Source organism: Carassius auratus, chromosome 30 (genome assembly GCF_003368295.1).
Source record: "Carassius auratus strain Wakin chromosome 30, ASM336829v1, whole genome shotgun sequence".
NCBI classification, from domain to species: Eukaryota; Metazoa; Chordata; class Actinopteri; order Cypriniformes; family Cyprinidae; genus Carassius; species Carassius auratus.
The window spans coordinates 16494321-16510867 of NC_039272.1; the positions used below are offsets into that span (position 1 = coordinate 16494321).

The 16547-nt window shown below is 36.8% G+C and overlaps 2 protein-coding genes across 2 annotated transcripts; both read left to right on the plus strand.

Moving 5' to 3' along the window:
- The first annotated feature begins 358 nt into the window (after positions 1 to 358).
- imp4 (IMP U3 small nucleolar ribonucleoprotein 4) lies at positions 359 to 5347 on the plus strand. The gene is made up of 9 exons (XM_026211761.1): positions 359 to 450; positions 1389 to 1497; positions 1601 to 1684; positions 1767 to 1876; positions 2061 to 2193; positions 2388 to 2542; positions 3185 to 3279; positions 4858 to 4931; positions 5042 to 5347. Exons 1-9 carry the CDS (start codon positions 448 to 450, stop codon positions 5152 to 5154), a joined length of 876 nt encoding a protein of 291 aa, XP_026067546.1. The 5' UTR covers positions 359 to 447; the 3' UTR covers positions 5155 to 5347.
- A 316-nt stretch (positions 5348 to 5663) lies between these two features.
- Positions 5664 to 16412, plus strand: araf (A-Raf proto-oncogene, serine/threonine kinase). The gene is made up of 16 exons (XM_026211762.1): positions 5664 to 5743; positions 7087 to 7285; positions 7443 to 7546; positions 7642 to 7744; positions 8618 to 8772; positions 8851 to 8949; positions 9038 to 9179; positions 9620 to 9644; positions 9887 to 10014; positions 10107 to 10309; positions 10466 to 10642; positions 11135 to 11181; positions 11503 to 11621; positions 11761 to 11892; positions 12052 to 12186; positions 13230 to 16412. The coding sequence occupies exons 2-16, from the start codon at positions 7178 to 7180 to the stop codon at positions 13368 to 13370; spliced, it is 1818 nt and encodes a 605-aa protein (XP_026067547.1). The 5' UTR covers positions 5664 to 5743; positions 7087 to 7177; the 3' UTR covers positions 13371 to 16412.
- Positions 16413 to 16547: the final 135 nt, after the last annotated feature.

Here is a 16547-nt window from a genome sequence, read left to right on the forward strand (position 1 = left end):
TGAATATAAATGACAATAACATTTATATTGCATTTACTTGAAATCAGAAAACCGTTTCTGCTGTCGCTCCTCTCCAAAGACTGTCTTGTCGCATAGTTGAGCCTTGTTGTTACAAAAACTCTGGTTAACATGGAAAAGCTCATAGGACACTGTATTAATGTCATTATTGGTAAATTTAATGCATTCTTGCGGTAGTTTCTATGTATTATAGGTGATTTAAAATAATAATAATAATGATAATAATAATAATCTTTCATACTAAGCAATTACTGTTCCTAAAAATTAAAGACCCGCTTTCTGATACGAGCTCAAAGGGCCAGTTATGAACTTTTATTTTGAAAGGTCGTGACACTTTTGTTCGTTGTCAGTGATTGGATGAGCGGATTGACCAACAGGAAATCGTGATAGTAGACTGTAAGGCTGAATTGTCACGTGTAGTTGTTCAAAATGGTAAGTATAGCATAACGCGTTTAAATTATCCTGATAAAACATATTAAGACATGTTTTTTTTTCTGCCTTTAATTCTTTTAACGTGGTTTAATTCTCTCGCGCTACATAGAGCAGTAGTTTATCAAGGCAGTCAATGCTTTCCTGTTTGTGTTGTAGTGTAACGTAGTCATGCTCCATAATAAAGTGTTGAATAGATGAACACACTCAACAGTCTAATTTGTTATAAACAAATGTGTCAGCTAACTTTTTTAAACTAATATCCTAAATATTCTTTGGCCTTAGCCACGTTTTACCGTTTATTTTCCTTGGGAATATAATAGTAAGTTACCACATGCCATGTCTTGGTAGCTACGTTGCTAACAATTATTTATCTCTTACCGTTAAGGGCATACATTTTGGTTTAGTATTTATTTATTTTTGTTAATGGAAAACATTATTTTTTTATTCAGCAAGATTGCGTTAAATTTATCACAAGTGACTGTATATTAATTTGTAATGTTATAAAAAGATTTCTATTTCAAATAAACTGTTTTTTTTTTTTTTTTTTTTACAACATTGTGTTAATCAAAGAATCCTGATAAGCTTTTTTTACAAGCTGGTTAATCGGCTACTTTCAAGATTTGTAATAATAATTTAGTTTTTTGAGCACCAAATAATCATATTAGTATGATTTCTGAAGGATTAAAAGACTAATGGCTGCTGGAAATTCAGCGTTGCCATTACAGGACTAAATTACATTATAGAAATAATAGAAAAGTGTTCATTTGTACTAATATTTCACATTATTATTGCTTTTTGGGACTGTAATCTGTAAATCTGTTTTCTAGACAGCTTGGTGAGCATACACTTTTAAAAACATAATTTTTTTTACTGACAGTAAGAACAGTAGTGTATTTCCTACAATTCATATTGTTTCTGAAATGGATTTTGTGCTGTAGCTGCGGCGAGAGGTGAGACTGAGAAAGGAATACCTGTACAGGAAAGCCCAGGAGGACAGACTGTACACTATTGAAGAGAAGAAACAGAAGCTCAAATCTGCTTTAGATGGTGAGACTCCAGCCATATCTTAATCATCTCATCAAACTCTCCTAAGCGATCTGATATATATATCGCACTTCTCTCATTTTACACTGTTCATATCTATTTGCAGAAAATCGCCTTTTACCAACCGAAGTTCGGAAGGAAGCTTTAGACTTACAGAAACTGTTGGAGTTTGATGATGAGGGTGGAGAAGGTGACTATTTTTTTCTGTCACTTATATCGGAATCCAGTTTGATCTGCCACCATATGTAAAAATATTTTGTGACATCACATAGGTGTTAGTTCTCATATGGATGATGAGTACAAATGGGCAGGAGTGGAAGACCCCAAAGTTATGGTCACAACATCCAGAGACCCCAGCTCTAGACTCAAGATGTTTGCCAAAGTATGTAAAATCCTAATATTAATATTTGACAGGATAAAATGTTTCTGTGTGTGAATGCATGTAGTTTTATGTAGTTAGGTCTAATCTGATGTTTTGTATGTTCATGTTACCATAATGACGTAAGTGAAACCTTCCTCTTTCAGTGGTTGTGGTTTCTTTAGGTGGCATTCTTTTTTTTTTCCAGGAAATGAAGCTGATGTTTCCAGGGGCCCAGCGTATGAACAGAGGAAACCATGAAGTTAAAACATTAGTGCATGCATGCAAAGCTAATAATGTCAGTGATCTGGTCATAGTTCATGAGACCAGAGGCCAACCAGGTTTGGACGTTTATGGTTTTCATCTGTTTCTTATTTTATTGCACAGTGTATCAGAACCTAGTAAACATTGGGTATATTATGAAAGGTTTTTTATTTTTATTATTACTTTAATTGCATATCCATTTTAATGTGCAGTTTTTCACTTTAGGTACATTAGATCTTTTCTTTTGTAACATTACATCTTTCTTCTGTAGATGGTTTGGTGGTGTGTCACCTTCCTTTTGGGCCGACAGCCTACTTCACATTATATAATGTGGTAATGAGACATGATGTTCCAGACATCGGCACTATGTCTGAGGCCTTCCCTCACCTCATCTTCCACAGCTTCACGTCACGTCTTGGCCGAAGGGTGAGTTATGCAGGAAATAACTTCTGGTGTCCTTGTAAACCGTAATAAATTAGATTCTCATTCACACTATCATTTCAAAGGGTCACCAATAAATTTTTAAACAAAGTAATGCTTTTATTATTTTATGGAAAAATGCATAAAATTTATTGAAGGGCCAGTAAAGACATTTATAATATTACAAAAAAATTATAGTACTGTGTAGCACGATTGTTCAACATTTAATAATTGATAGTTTCTTGTGTATTGAATGCTTTCTGAAGATCTATGTCACACTGAATATTGGAAATGTAGCATTTCCATCAGATAAATAAATTACATTTTATATTAAAATAGTAATTTTAAGTTGTAATATTCCACAGTATTGCTTTTTTACTGTTTGTTCTCATAAATTCAGGCTTGGTTCATTTAAGGGACTTCTTTGAACATTAGTGAAAAGTGTTTGATTTTCAGTTTCCTATTTGAGTAAAAAGAACATAATTATTGTCTTGCCATATGTGATAGAAAGAGACTAGGTTTTACTGAAAGAAAAAAAGAAAATCTCCATGTGACATAATAAAGGCTTCTGAAAACCTTCTTGGTTTAGTAAAGGAATTTATGTGTTAAGCTGAAAATAATGTATATAAAAAAAAATTCCCTCTCTAGGTCTCTAACATCCTGAAGTATCTGTTTCCTGTACCCAAAGAGGATAGCAGACGTGTTATTACATTTGCAAATACAGATGATTTCATCTCTTTCAGGTGAGTGGTAGTCTGTTATCAGGGCTTAAAGTTCTCCGGCACCGTGCCGGATTTCCGGCGTGCAGCGTTTAATCTTACATAAAAAAATACAATCTTGTTGATTGAAATCACTTTTGAGTCCATGCATTCGCCTACCAATGGTATGAGAGGTGCAACTTTCACTCTCAACCAAACTAACATTAGTAGCCAGTCAGAATGCTTTGCTTTTATAAACACGAGAAACGCATAATAGTATTCAATTGCAGAGTCGCAGCCTTGATGATAGAGAAGCACGACAAAAAGCTGTGAGGAATGGTCAAATATATCCATCTAGCACGTATTTACATAGAAAAGCTCATGATAAAGCAGCGGAGCTTTGTGAACAGCTCAGAGTAATCATGTCATCTCCATAAGAACGATGATTGCCAAAACATATTTACCGGGATTTCTGAAAAGGTCCTGTTCACTATTTCACCTGTTCATCAATTAATGGTAACTTTGCCAGTAAAGACTGTGTGTGTGAAAGGGGCTAAACTCTTTATTTGTAACGTAAATCATTTATAAACCTTTTTACATCAACCTATGTCTAAATATGCCATTGTATTGTACATCGCGTTTTCAAAATAAATGTTTCTGCACGTGGCCAAATATTAAAATGTAATGGATTTAAACATTGTTTAATCAAGCTGTAAAATAAAACGTCACCAGGCCCTTGGCGCCCTCTGCAGGTATTTGTTTTAATACATAATGTACTTAAGTTGTGTTCATGTTATATATAGGCATCCTACATTATGTATTTTAACAGTGTTGTTCAATACAATCTTGTAATTTCGTGGTTTTGATGTTTTATTTGAGCCAATTGTTATTGCCTCATTGTTAGTTTATACATAAGTAGTCATACTAAAGCCTGGTTTTCACTTAGGTCTGTTTGTTACAAAAAAAGAAAGAAAATAGGATTACTCAGTTGTCAAAAAATTCAGTAGATGAATTTATTACCAAAAGAATCATTACATCGTTAGAGCCCTAGATTAGTTAAAATATTTCTAAATACAACTGCATTGTTTTACTTTTTGTAATAAAAAGACAAACATTTTATTGAAAACTTCTTAAAAACAGCATTAAAATATTGTCACATTCTAGTGAACCAAGTATCTGTACTTTGTCTCATCTCATTAGCTAAGTGTATTGTCACACCCCTAGTGTCGATAAGTGATGATATAGCTCATAATTATCCAAGTGTATGATACAGCTTTCATTCTGCAGGTCATGCATATATATATATATATATATATATATATATATATATATATATATATATATATATATATATATATATATATATATATATATATATATATATATATATATATATAATCAGTTTGAATAAAGAAAGCAATAACTTTGCCATAGTATCCTTTCAAATGTTAAAGTTGTAAAAGTCATTGCATGCTTGACATGTGCTGCCCATGCCCCGCCTCCGGAAATAAGTTCAGGCTCAGGATTTTAATTTTTTTTTACTTTAACCACCGTGTTATTCTTAAGGTTTTGAGTTTAAGAAGATTGGTTTTAATAATTTTGAAATGTCTTTGTATATTGCAGACACCATACCTACAAGAAAACCGATCACAAGAACGTTGAGTTGACAGAGGTTGGACCCAGATTTGAAATGAAATGTAAGCAGCTCCGTTTTATTTGGTTTTAAATTTAATTGATAATATTAATACAGAAAAGGCACTTATGTTCTCTGCTAATAATTTATTTGTGATTAATCTTCCTTTTTCAGTGTACATGATCAAGCTCGGCACACTGGAGAACGAGAATACAGCAGATGTTGAGTGGCGACTCCATTCTTACACACGCACTGCCAAAAAAAGGAAATTCTTAAGTGTGGAATAGCCCAGTGTTCTCATGAGAAACCTGTTCTTCTGTCAGAATTTATATTTTCAATGTAATTCCACCGACATAGTGGACTTTTTTACATTACGTTGTGACATTTAAAAACATGGATGAAATCCTTTCAATATTAAAATGTTCTGCAAATTAAATGTTTTGTACACAGTCACCTGAACATTAAAAAACGTTCATTACATTTGTATGTTTTGTGTTCTGTTTATTATTGTTGCTTCGTTATTACGTATGAATTGGCTTTTATTGAATATTTAAACTGAGTTTTTGCTTTTAACTTTTTTTTTTTATTATTATTGTTGATTTTACAAATTTATTTTATTTTTTTAACACTTTGAACAGTATGTTTAGAATGTAAGTAGCAGCTGTGTAAAGTTGCTTGGAAAAACATTACATTCGTTACCCGCAGCACACGCCCCTTTCTCATTCCCTTGCTGCAAAGTACAACAATGGACGACCAATCAGTGGCTCGATTCACAAATCTCGACCAATCAGAGCGCGAGCTTTCGCTGTTCCGCTTTCCCTGAAATTCTTTGCTGATCCGACTTGAGACTGAGAGAATTCAAGATGGCTGTCTCAGGTGAGTATTTACTCTGAAGCAAAAAACTGCTAAGTGGGTCTCGCGAACGGGCTGCGTAGTTTGTAGAAATACTTCTTGCAGGTGTAAATCGTGTCAATTCATACCTCGGCGGTTGCGAAATTCAGATTAAGACTAGTTTTTGAACTTTTAGACAGCATTAGCAATACTAGCTAGCTAGCAGCTAGTCGTTTAATCCCTTTCCGCCTTATGAAAACAGCATTCCCTCCTTCAGCTCGAAAACGGCTCCTGACAGGACTTAAGGATCTATATTGAGCTAATATGCTTTTATGCTTCAGTCACAATATTGAGTAATGTCTTGATAAATTGAACAAGCTAAGAGTGCATGGCCTGTTATACAGTAAAAGAGCAGAGCAAATGATCAGACACATCACTCTTAGCTAAACCCAGCCAGTCATCTTCATTGCAGGCTGATACACATTTCTGTGGTTACACTTTCAGGAGGGGAGGTGTTTGTGTAAAACATCTTTATAATTCTCTGTCCTGCGTTTATACTGCAGATGTAGCATGGTGTGTTCGTGTTCTTTTACCTTTCTAAGCGCTTTTGATCAAGGATTGATCACAGAGGACTGGTTTAGAAATTAGATTTTTTGCATATATAATAATAATAATAATAATGTACATACATAAAACGAGGTCGTGGATGTTTATGAAATCTATATAGTTTGAGTCTGTGTATATATTTGCAGTTTTAGATGTGTGTGTGTATACATTTATGCTGTTGTATTTTTATATCAAGGTAGTAAATGTTTAATATATATTAGTTATTATATTGCGGGATGTTAGTGTAAGATCAGTATTTGGTTATTACATGCTCATATACTGCTCATATACAACACCAGTGATGTTTTGCTTGATGGTGCAACTGCAGTGCTTTCCAGTGTGCACAATACTTGTGGTTTAAGGTTGCAAAGACTGTATACTGCATTAAATATCATAAAACGTTCAATCCAAAGTACTTGTTCCTACATGTCTTGATTAAATGGCTTCATTTCAGAGTTTGATAGCCTTAAGACTTAAATTATAGTCTGTAATTATAGACTAAAATGTTGAAAGGAGTTTGAACGACATCGGATATCTTTATTTGAGGCATTTCCTTCTACATCTGTTTCATATTGGTTTTATTACACTAAAAGACCAGTGTAGAAGCTAGTATTTATTTACGCAATTACAAGCTCCACTGACATGTGGTTCTGAGTTATCAGTTTGTGTGCTTTTTCTCAATAGAGTGTAATTTCAAATGCCCACACCTATATATATATATATATATATATATATTATATATATATAATTATTCTTTTTTATTTTTATTTTTTTCATCCCAGGCTCCAGATGAGGGCTTCTTCCTGCTTTGCCCTGGTGTGTAACTCTTGAGTGTCAGTGCTGCCAGTCCCTCACTGCCCCTTTGGAGACACCATGTCCAACACCTCCTCCTGTTCCTCCTCGGGGGAAAACAGCCCGGATGACACACCCCGAGGTGGGGGCACCATTCGTGTCTACCTCCCCAACAAGCAGCGGACGGTGGTGAGGGTTCACTGGAGACTGATTTGTTTAAAATGCCCTTTATTGATTTTAACAAACATTTGGAACCGCTAATATAACCTGTGTATGCATATATTTGTAATCGGAGGTTGTGTGTTTGTGATCATATATTGATAGCACGGTGTGACCATGTGTTCAGGTAAATGTTCGGCCTGGGCAAACGGTCTATGACAGTCTAGATAAAGCCCTGAAGGTCAGAGGCCTAAGCCAGGATTGCTGTGCTGTCTTTCGCCTTCTTGAAGGGTAGGTGTGCCTAAGAATTTGGCTCTTAAAATGGCAAAATCTCTCCTTAGTAAGTTTATTCTCATTTGTTTTGACTTTGTTCTTCTTTTGGCCAGCCGGAAGAGACTTACAGAATGGGACACTGACATAACACCTCTCGTAGGGGAAGAGCTTCTGGTGGAAGTGCTGGATGATGTTCCTCTTACCATGCACAACTTCGTAAGAGCTACGTTCTCATTTTTAGGCCTTCATAGTTCAATAGGGGGTGGGGGGGGTGTTGGTACTGATGTACTGGAGAATATTTGCAGCAAATAATCTGGATGTGTATGTAGGATGATTATGACGAGTAAATAGTTTAAATTTGAACTGCTGATGCTTAAATTAAATTGGTAGCCCTTTACAGTAAGGTTAAATTTGTAATATTAGAAAATTCACTAGTTATGATGAAGTTAAAATGAACAACGTTCCACAGCAATTATGAATCTTGGTTAATATTAATACATTGTTTACTTATTCTTTTATGTATATATTTTATTTTGCACCACAGCTCTAACATTCTAATAGATTAAAATTTTTAGCTAATTTCAAGTTTGAGGTTAAAATTATGCTCCTTTATTGCATTTTTTCTTTTAATAAAAAAGGCTGAATTTATTTGATTAAAAACAGTGCCATTCTGAAATATTATGATTTAAAATGACATTTTTTTATGTTATTTACTCTGAAGGCAAATCTGAAAAAAAAATCATTTCTTCAGTCTTCAGTATCCCATGATTCTTCAGAAATCATTCTAATATGCTGAGCAAGATTTATCAATATTAAAAACAGTTCTGCTGCTTGATATTTTTGTGGACACCGTGATGCATCTTTTTTTTAAGGATTTTTAGATGAATTGAAACTGAAAGAGTAGCATATATTTCTTTACTGTCATTTTTCGATCAGTTTAATTAAACCCCTCTGAGGAAAGGTATTTTAAAAAAACCATACCGACCTCAGATGTTGAATGGTATTCTATATCAGTTACATGAACATATCAGCATTAACTTGCAAGCCAAATCAGCTTCACACTTAAATGGCACAATTTTGTTTTCACAGGTACGTAAAACATTCTTTAAATTAGCTTACTGTGACTTCTGCCACAAGTTCTTGTTCAACGGCTTCAGGTGTCAGACGTGTGGGTATAAATTTCACCAGCACTGCAGCAGTAAAGTCCCTACAGTGTGTGTGGATATGGACACCATGACAAAACGGTATGCTCTGAATGGAATTGTCTGTTTATGTGTGATTGTCCTAGTTTTTGTAACTCAACTGGTGTTCTGTTCTCTCAGGTGTGTTCCTAATACAGAAGACTGCCCTTCGATAATGATATATCCGGCCACCAATTCTATATCAGAGAGCGACATTCCCTTAACTTCAGATTCTCCTGGGTACTCTCTAACTTCACCTATAAATAGATGTACCTGTTGATCCCTTAGGGGAAATGTAACACTAGTCGACATGTTTTACCCCTTGTAGAGAGGAACTGCAGTCTACCCCATCCTTCCGTTTGATCATGCGAGGAGAGGACAGTCAGTCTCTCCAGAGGCATCGCTCCACCTCAACCCCCAACGTCCACATGGTCAGCACGCTGGACCCTGGCGCTGCTAGCCTCATGGAGGTTAGAGACCTGACTAGAGGATCTTCAAGTCCACATACATTTTCTCATTTTTTTGTTCCCAAGAACAGTTCACCCTCAAATAAAAGAATTCACCCTCTTTGCTTTCAAAATTTCTTTCTTCTGTCGAACCCAAAAGGTGATGTTAGAGTTTTCACACTGATATTTTCCATACAGTGAAAATGGCTGTCAATATCTGAAACCAGAAAATCAGCATTTAAAAAGTTTGCTACACTTCTGTATTTGTGTTCCACGGAAGAAAGGAAGTTGTGCAGATTTGAAATTAAAATGCATTTTTTGGGTGAACTGCCCCTGTACTAGAGTATTAGCCTGCCTAGATATCAAATGTCAAGATATGTTACTTCTAGGAATATGACAGTGGAGGTTCTGCATGCCTCCATCGCATGTATTCATTCATTTTTTTCCCCCCCATTCTCATTCAGGAGTCATTAAAAATCAGCACAATGGGTGAGTGTTGTTGGTTGTTTTTTCTTAGTTTTTCCTCTCATTTATTCCACTTTGACTACCTTTCTATAATGTGTGTGTGTGTGTGTATATAAATAATATATTATTATTTATTTATGTATTTTTTTTGTTTTTACACACCCACATTACACTACATATATTTTTGTTACTTAACCATATCTGATTACAATGACTCAAATATCTCTGTGTGTGAACTGGCCTTCACATTCTAATGTTGTCCACAGGGCCAGAGTCGTCTCCAAAGCCTTCCACTAGCCCTCCCCACATAGGTTCACCAGGAAAAAGACCCCCCAAATCCCCTTCTGAGCCCAAGGAAAGAAAACAATCCTCATCAGATGATAAAAAGAAAGTGGTGAGTGTGTCTTATTTTAATAGGGAGCCCAGAAGACACAACCCAATTTACATTTTTTTTTTTTTTAAATCAATTTTTGTGTGTGTGTTTAGTACCGGGGAGGTTACAGAGACTCCAGTTACTACTGGGAGGTGCACTCAAAGGAGGTGACCATGTTGAAGAGGATTGGAGCGGGTTCTTTTGGGACCGTCTTTAAAGGCAAGTGGCATGGAGACGTGGCTATCAAGATTCTTAAAGTGACAGAGCCCACACCGGAGCAGCTCCAGGCCTTTAAAAATGAGATGCAGGTTTTACGGTGAGTCGTCATCTGCACGATCCTATCTACAAAGTAACAGTGGTTCTCATTAATTTTGCTTGACTGCATTAGTAATGTCATCTGCTGCTACAATCGGCTAATCTCCCGTTCAGATCTTCTGTTCAGTATGACTAATTTGAGACTTTTGCTTCTCAGAAAAACACGCCATGTCAACATTCTGCTGTTCATGGGCTTCATGACGAAGCCTAATTTTGCCATCATCACACAGTGGTGTGAAGGCAGCAGCCTCTACCGCCACTTGCATGTTACTGAGACCAAGTTTGACACCATGCGCCGTATCGATGTTGCTCGCCAGACTGCACAGGGCATGGAGTGAGTTTTCTTTTTTCTTGCTATATGCTGTGCCATTTAATGTACACTACTGTTAAAAGGTTTGGCATAAGAAAATAACTTTTAATCAGCAAGGATGCATTTAATTGATCAAAAGTGACAGTGAAACATTTGTAACATTAGCACCACTGTTTACACCAGGGAATCACAACTCTAGCCATCAGGGTCCAAGTTCCTGTAGAGTTTAACTCTAATCTTGATCAAATTCACCTGCCTGTGACCTTTTAGAGATCCTGAAGATGTTGAGCCACTTGCTCAGGTGTGTTTGATTAGGGCTGGAACTAAACTCTGCAGAAGAAATGACCTCGAGGACCAGAGCTGAAAACCTCTGGTGTACAACATTGATAATAATAAGAAATCAGCATATTAGAAGGATTCTGAAGCATCATGTGACACTGACGACTGGTATAATGGCTGAAAAGTGTAGAAAATCTCAATTTTGTACATAATTTGCTGTTTATCTTTCCTTTACAGTTATCTTCATGCCAAGAATATCATTCATCGGGACTTGAAATCTAATAGTATCCTTTCTATAATGGATTAGCAGTGCTTTTGTCTGTACTGTGAGATATCTGTTGCAGGATAGATCAGATTGAACCCATTTGCTGCCAGTAGATGGCATCATGGTTGCATCTTATTATACTGGTAAATTGCCAAGCCGCTTTAGGTCTTAATGCTTGTAAATAATTAATAAATAGTTGTCTGATTTCCCTTAATTACTGGCATGAGATGAAAGGCTAAGGTTGTTGGTTTACTGGAATAATAGTGCTAATGCATTCTCTGTAGTGATATTGTAGTCATTCTTTGTTCTGCATGATACTCCTCCTGAGCTCATGTGTCAGATATCTTCCTCCACGAAGGCTGGACGGTAAAGATCGGTGACTTTGGGCTGGCCACAGTCAAGTCTCGCTGGAGTGGCTCTCAGCAGGTCGAACAGCCCAGTGGCTCCATCCTGTGGATGGTGAGTAGTCATCACCCAGCTCAATACCTCATTCATCAATGAATCTAAAACTTAGTAGCTTACCACTCAATTGAAGTAGTTTAATCCAGCATTTATTGTTGAAAAGTACAGCTTGTTTAACTCTGCGGTTGTTTTTCAGGCCCCTGAGGTGATCAGAATGCAGGACACTAACCCATACACCTTCCAGTCAGATGTATACGGATATGGAGTGGTGCTCTATGAACTGATGTCTGGGACTTTGCCTTATACGAATATCAACAACCGCGACCAGGTCAGCTATTCGCCACCACTCTGATAGATTGTCCTTTAAATAGTTTTGAACGAAGCCCAAAATAACTATCATCATTTACTCGCCCTCATCATGACTGTATGACTTTCTTTCCTGTAGCACAGAAGTTAACTATGATTTGTGGTTGTTCTCTTCCTGTAGATTATTTTCATGGTGGGTCGTGGCTTTTTGTCTCCAGACCTCAGTAAATTATACAGTAACTGCCCTAAATCAATGAAGAGGCTCATCATCGACTGTCTGAAATTCAAACGTGATGAACGGCCCCTCTTCCCACAGGTAAACCTGACTAGAGCCTTTCTCTGCTTTCCAGTGCAATCATGTCAGATTAAGTGATAGCTAGGGCTGTGATGGTGGTAATGGACTGTTAATTTCAGTTTAATGCGTTAAAAATAGTTAATGCAGAGGCGGGGGTTAGCCACCCCACTCACAACTACTGCCTCTGTCACTTTTTCTCTTGTCAAAAAGTTTATTTATTCAGTCACAAAATGACTGAGGCTTGACTTGACAGAAGTCAGCGTTTTCGCTGAAACGGTACTGAGTTCGCAGCGCATGCTCTTATGTTCCTTGCACAAAGGAAAGTTGCCGTGCATGCATGTAATATATAAATATTCTAGATAACATATATGTATACATGTCTCTGAAATCAGCCCAACACTCATTTAACACACCCAGTTTAACTCATCTGCTTGTGTTTATTTTAGTATTTCCGTCAGTGAAGATGCAGCCTGCAAAACACTCAAATAAATATCAAAGAAATAATACCGTTAACAAGGAAGTAGCCTAAATAAGAAAGTTAAATACAACCTTTCTAACGGACGCAAGCAGGGCATGGCGACAAAATGCTCATAATTAGTGATGCTACACTGGATGCGGCACAACACGGGATGACAAATCCCCTCAGAAATACTGCCTCGTCCTATTTATGAGGTACTGACACAGTTCAAATGTCCTATGTAGACACTAGACAGACAAAACCAGTTGCCACGTGAAGACACCATTCACGGTTCAGCCACCAAGCAAGCGGCGCACTCCCAACGAGGTCCATCGTCCAACACAAAATGAATTTGCTGAATGCATAAACTGTTTTCCTGCGCTCAAACCTGCCAATCTAAAAGAAACGCTGTGTATGGTGTTTGAGGTCATTTGTGAATTACCGTAGACTTAGATTCTAAATAAAAAAATTTGCATCTATAACTGTTATTACACTTGCATTGTGGTTGCTATAGAGTGCGTGACCTCGCGTGCATTACTGCTGGTGGCAGCTGACAACCATTATAGCCCTAGTGATAGCCTCCTGTTTCGTCTCTGCTGTTTTTCAGATCTTGGTGGGCATCGAGCAGGTCCAGGATCTGTTGCCAAAAATTGAGCGGAGTGCCTCTGAGCCCTCTTTACACCGTGCTGTACACGCCGAGGACCTGAACCCGCTTCTCCTTCACACCACACGCCTCATGCCTCTGTGAGACTGCCGGAGACGATCCGCTTCTCTCCCAGATGCCGTGCAGGATCATTCCCAGCATGGTGTTCCTCTCATTATTCCACAGAGAGCACCCAAATTACTTCATCGGTCACACATATAGTCAAACACATAACATTATCTACTTGTTCATGCTCCCTCCTCTTTTCCATTCCAGCTGCTCCTCCCTAAAGTTGCCTGTAGAGAATGTCAGATTCTTTCTGGACCAGCTGCTTTCTTAAACAGAAGCAGGAAGTTAACTGTGCTCTCTTATTACACTTAATGGATTTCCAAATCCAAGCATCATATCAGCAATATATCGGCACAATCTTAATGACCTCCTTTTCTGAGGTATATTTCAAAATGTGTTATGGTTGCTTACACGTTACCTCTTTTACTTTAAGATGAAAGTAGCGTTTTACTTTAGAACAAGCAATTTAGCATGGAGATTTTCTTCTTTTTTTTTTCTTTACCTGTTCTCCTTGGTTGAAAATCATTGGCCAATGATAACACAATGTTGATGAGTCCATTCTTCTACATCAGTCACAGAGACTTTCTGCTCACAGATTGGTTCGCATTCAGTTAATGATCATAAACATGATCATACGCCCATTGCTGTTGTTTTGGCATCTTTTTTTAATTCCGTTATATTTCTTTTAAGTGTAAAATATTGGTGTCAGATTTGGTTGGATCTTTTTGCCCTTAATAATTATGCTGTGCATTTGTGATATTTAAAAAAAAAAACATCTGATTTGGCTCTACCTTTGTGCTTTCTCTTTTTCCGTTGGTGAGCTTTAAATTGTGTAGCTTAATGAAGTCTCAAGAAAATGGCACAAAACAGTGGGGCACTTCCTGAAGTTATTGGGAAGGAAAAATATACACTTTTCTTTCGTTGCTTTGAAATGAGTACATTTGGCTTTCTGGATTTAAAACAAGATGGATTTGTTCGTTTTAAAATGGAGTAAGAATTCACAAAGTAAACTAAAATGGCACATGATGACCATAAGCAAGACTGGTGAACTAGTACTGACACCTCAACCCAGTCTAACTTGTGAACTAATGCTTTCTGTTTGCATGTGGTGGTGATGTTTCTACCCGTGCTGTTACTGGAGTGCAGGGGTTCTTAATCCTGGTCCAGGGTTGAGCTGATGATCTGAATCTGGTGTGTTAAATAAAGAAGACATCTAAAACATCACAAAGTAGGGGATCGGCAGGACAAAAATGAAGAACCACTGCTGAAGGGATTTTTTGTTCATAGCTCTACATTCAGATAGTGTTGAGCAATAGTTCAGAGAATGTGGCTTGGTTTTGCATATTGAAGCTTAAGTGTCATTCATTTGAGTGTCTGAATGAGGTCCATAAATGTTCTTCATTTGGCAGTCACACAGCAGCTTTTAAGGTGGATTTCAGAGTTTTCAAAGAAACTAGACTTCTTAAATAAGGCTGCTAACTTTAGACCGGCTGATTAATTGACTAGTTTTAGTTTTGAGTGAGATGATCAAACACAAGATGTGCTTTTCCCTTCTGCAGCGCCAAATCTCGCAGGGCTCTGATAAGACCAAGGAAGGACGTACAGTTCGTAACATTTCCTTCAGATCAAATTTGTGGCAGCGTGGGGTTAAGGAGTGCTTCTGGATGCTGTATTCTTCTTTCAGTTAGTTCAGTTCACACCATACACTCTAAAGCATGTCTTTGCAATACAGTCGGGCTAACATAGCAATATTAAAGTTCCTTTTCCTCCCATTCAGATGGTTTCAATAGGACTGACTGAAACCTTAAATGATGGGGCCTTATGTGATATCTGTCCTTTTAATGGAGTCTTAATATATGTAACTTATTGATTCATAACTGACAATTGTACTAAAGGCAGAGCTTTGGTTCTTATCTAGCAATATTCGAATGGGGCTGGGTCCCTCGTTGAGCTGCACTCATTCCAAATACAATGCCTATGGAAGAGGCACTAGGCGATTCTATGTCTCTTGTTCATGAGAGATGGTTTCACATCCCTTCATTGGCTAATGGAAATCAATATGTTGTAGTTTCAGACAAACTTAGCTATCTTTATATTTTTCTGCTTGATTACGCACTTCCTCTGTTATTAACAGAGCTGAAGTGCTTTTGGACTTTTGTAGAATGATGATGTGGTACTCCAAGTGTAGGATTTTCCTAAGAAACCAGTGGTAATAATAGTGCTCAGTACAAAAGGAGGTAATTGCGTTATCAAGCATTTCTAGATGGCACTATATGCTCTTCTCTATTCGTAACGGTTGAGAAAGCAAGACTATCGGTTTATTTTTGTATAGGTTTGGATGCACAGCTAGTCCTAATGAGATTTGTGATGCAATTTAAGCTATAATTGAATTATGTGTCTTTAAAACAACAGCCCAGGATCCTCTATAGAATTAGACTTTGGTTTAGGTTTTTTCCTCCAAATTTCAGCCTTATTTGTTGTATGAGAAACCATATCTGGTCCTAGATCATTAAATACAGTAACTACTTCCAACTTTGGATATTTGGAGCATTGCCTTAATGACTTCAACGTCCCTCTGGATACATGTGGAACAAAGACTTTTTCTCCCCTTGTATCTTTGCAAGCACCTCATTTGTTCACACTTTTATAGTTTGCATTAAGCCCAAAATAAGATAATTGGTATATGAGATTCAGATTCTGCTTTTGCACAAGGGCACGAATGCAAAAAGGTGAAACTAGATTGATATACAAGCCAGAAGAACAGAAAATATAGTGAAAGATCAATTTTGTTTAAAAAGATTAGTTTAGCATATTTTAGGTGAACTGCAATAATGTGTGTATAGTTGAAGATGTCTTAAGAGGTGTTTGCGAAAAATGGTGTATTCTGCCGTGTACAGTTACTTTCTTTTGTTTCTTTTTTTTTTAAAGATTACTTTAAATTGTATTTGTTTCTATTTTTTGTGTGATGGTTCAAAAAGAACAAAATTATTTTAAAACATTTAGTATTTTATAGTTATTTTGGGTCTTAAATATTGTGGAGACAGGATTTTGTCCTAAAATAAAACTGTTGAATTCTGATGTTTGGTTTCATTACATTTTTGTTTCAATGCTGTTGACAACATATATTTCATCTTTCATGAACTTTAAATGCAATGGCATAACCGAAAGCGTCATTTCAAGCCACCCATCATGACCATGACACTAAAGGAAGTG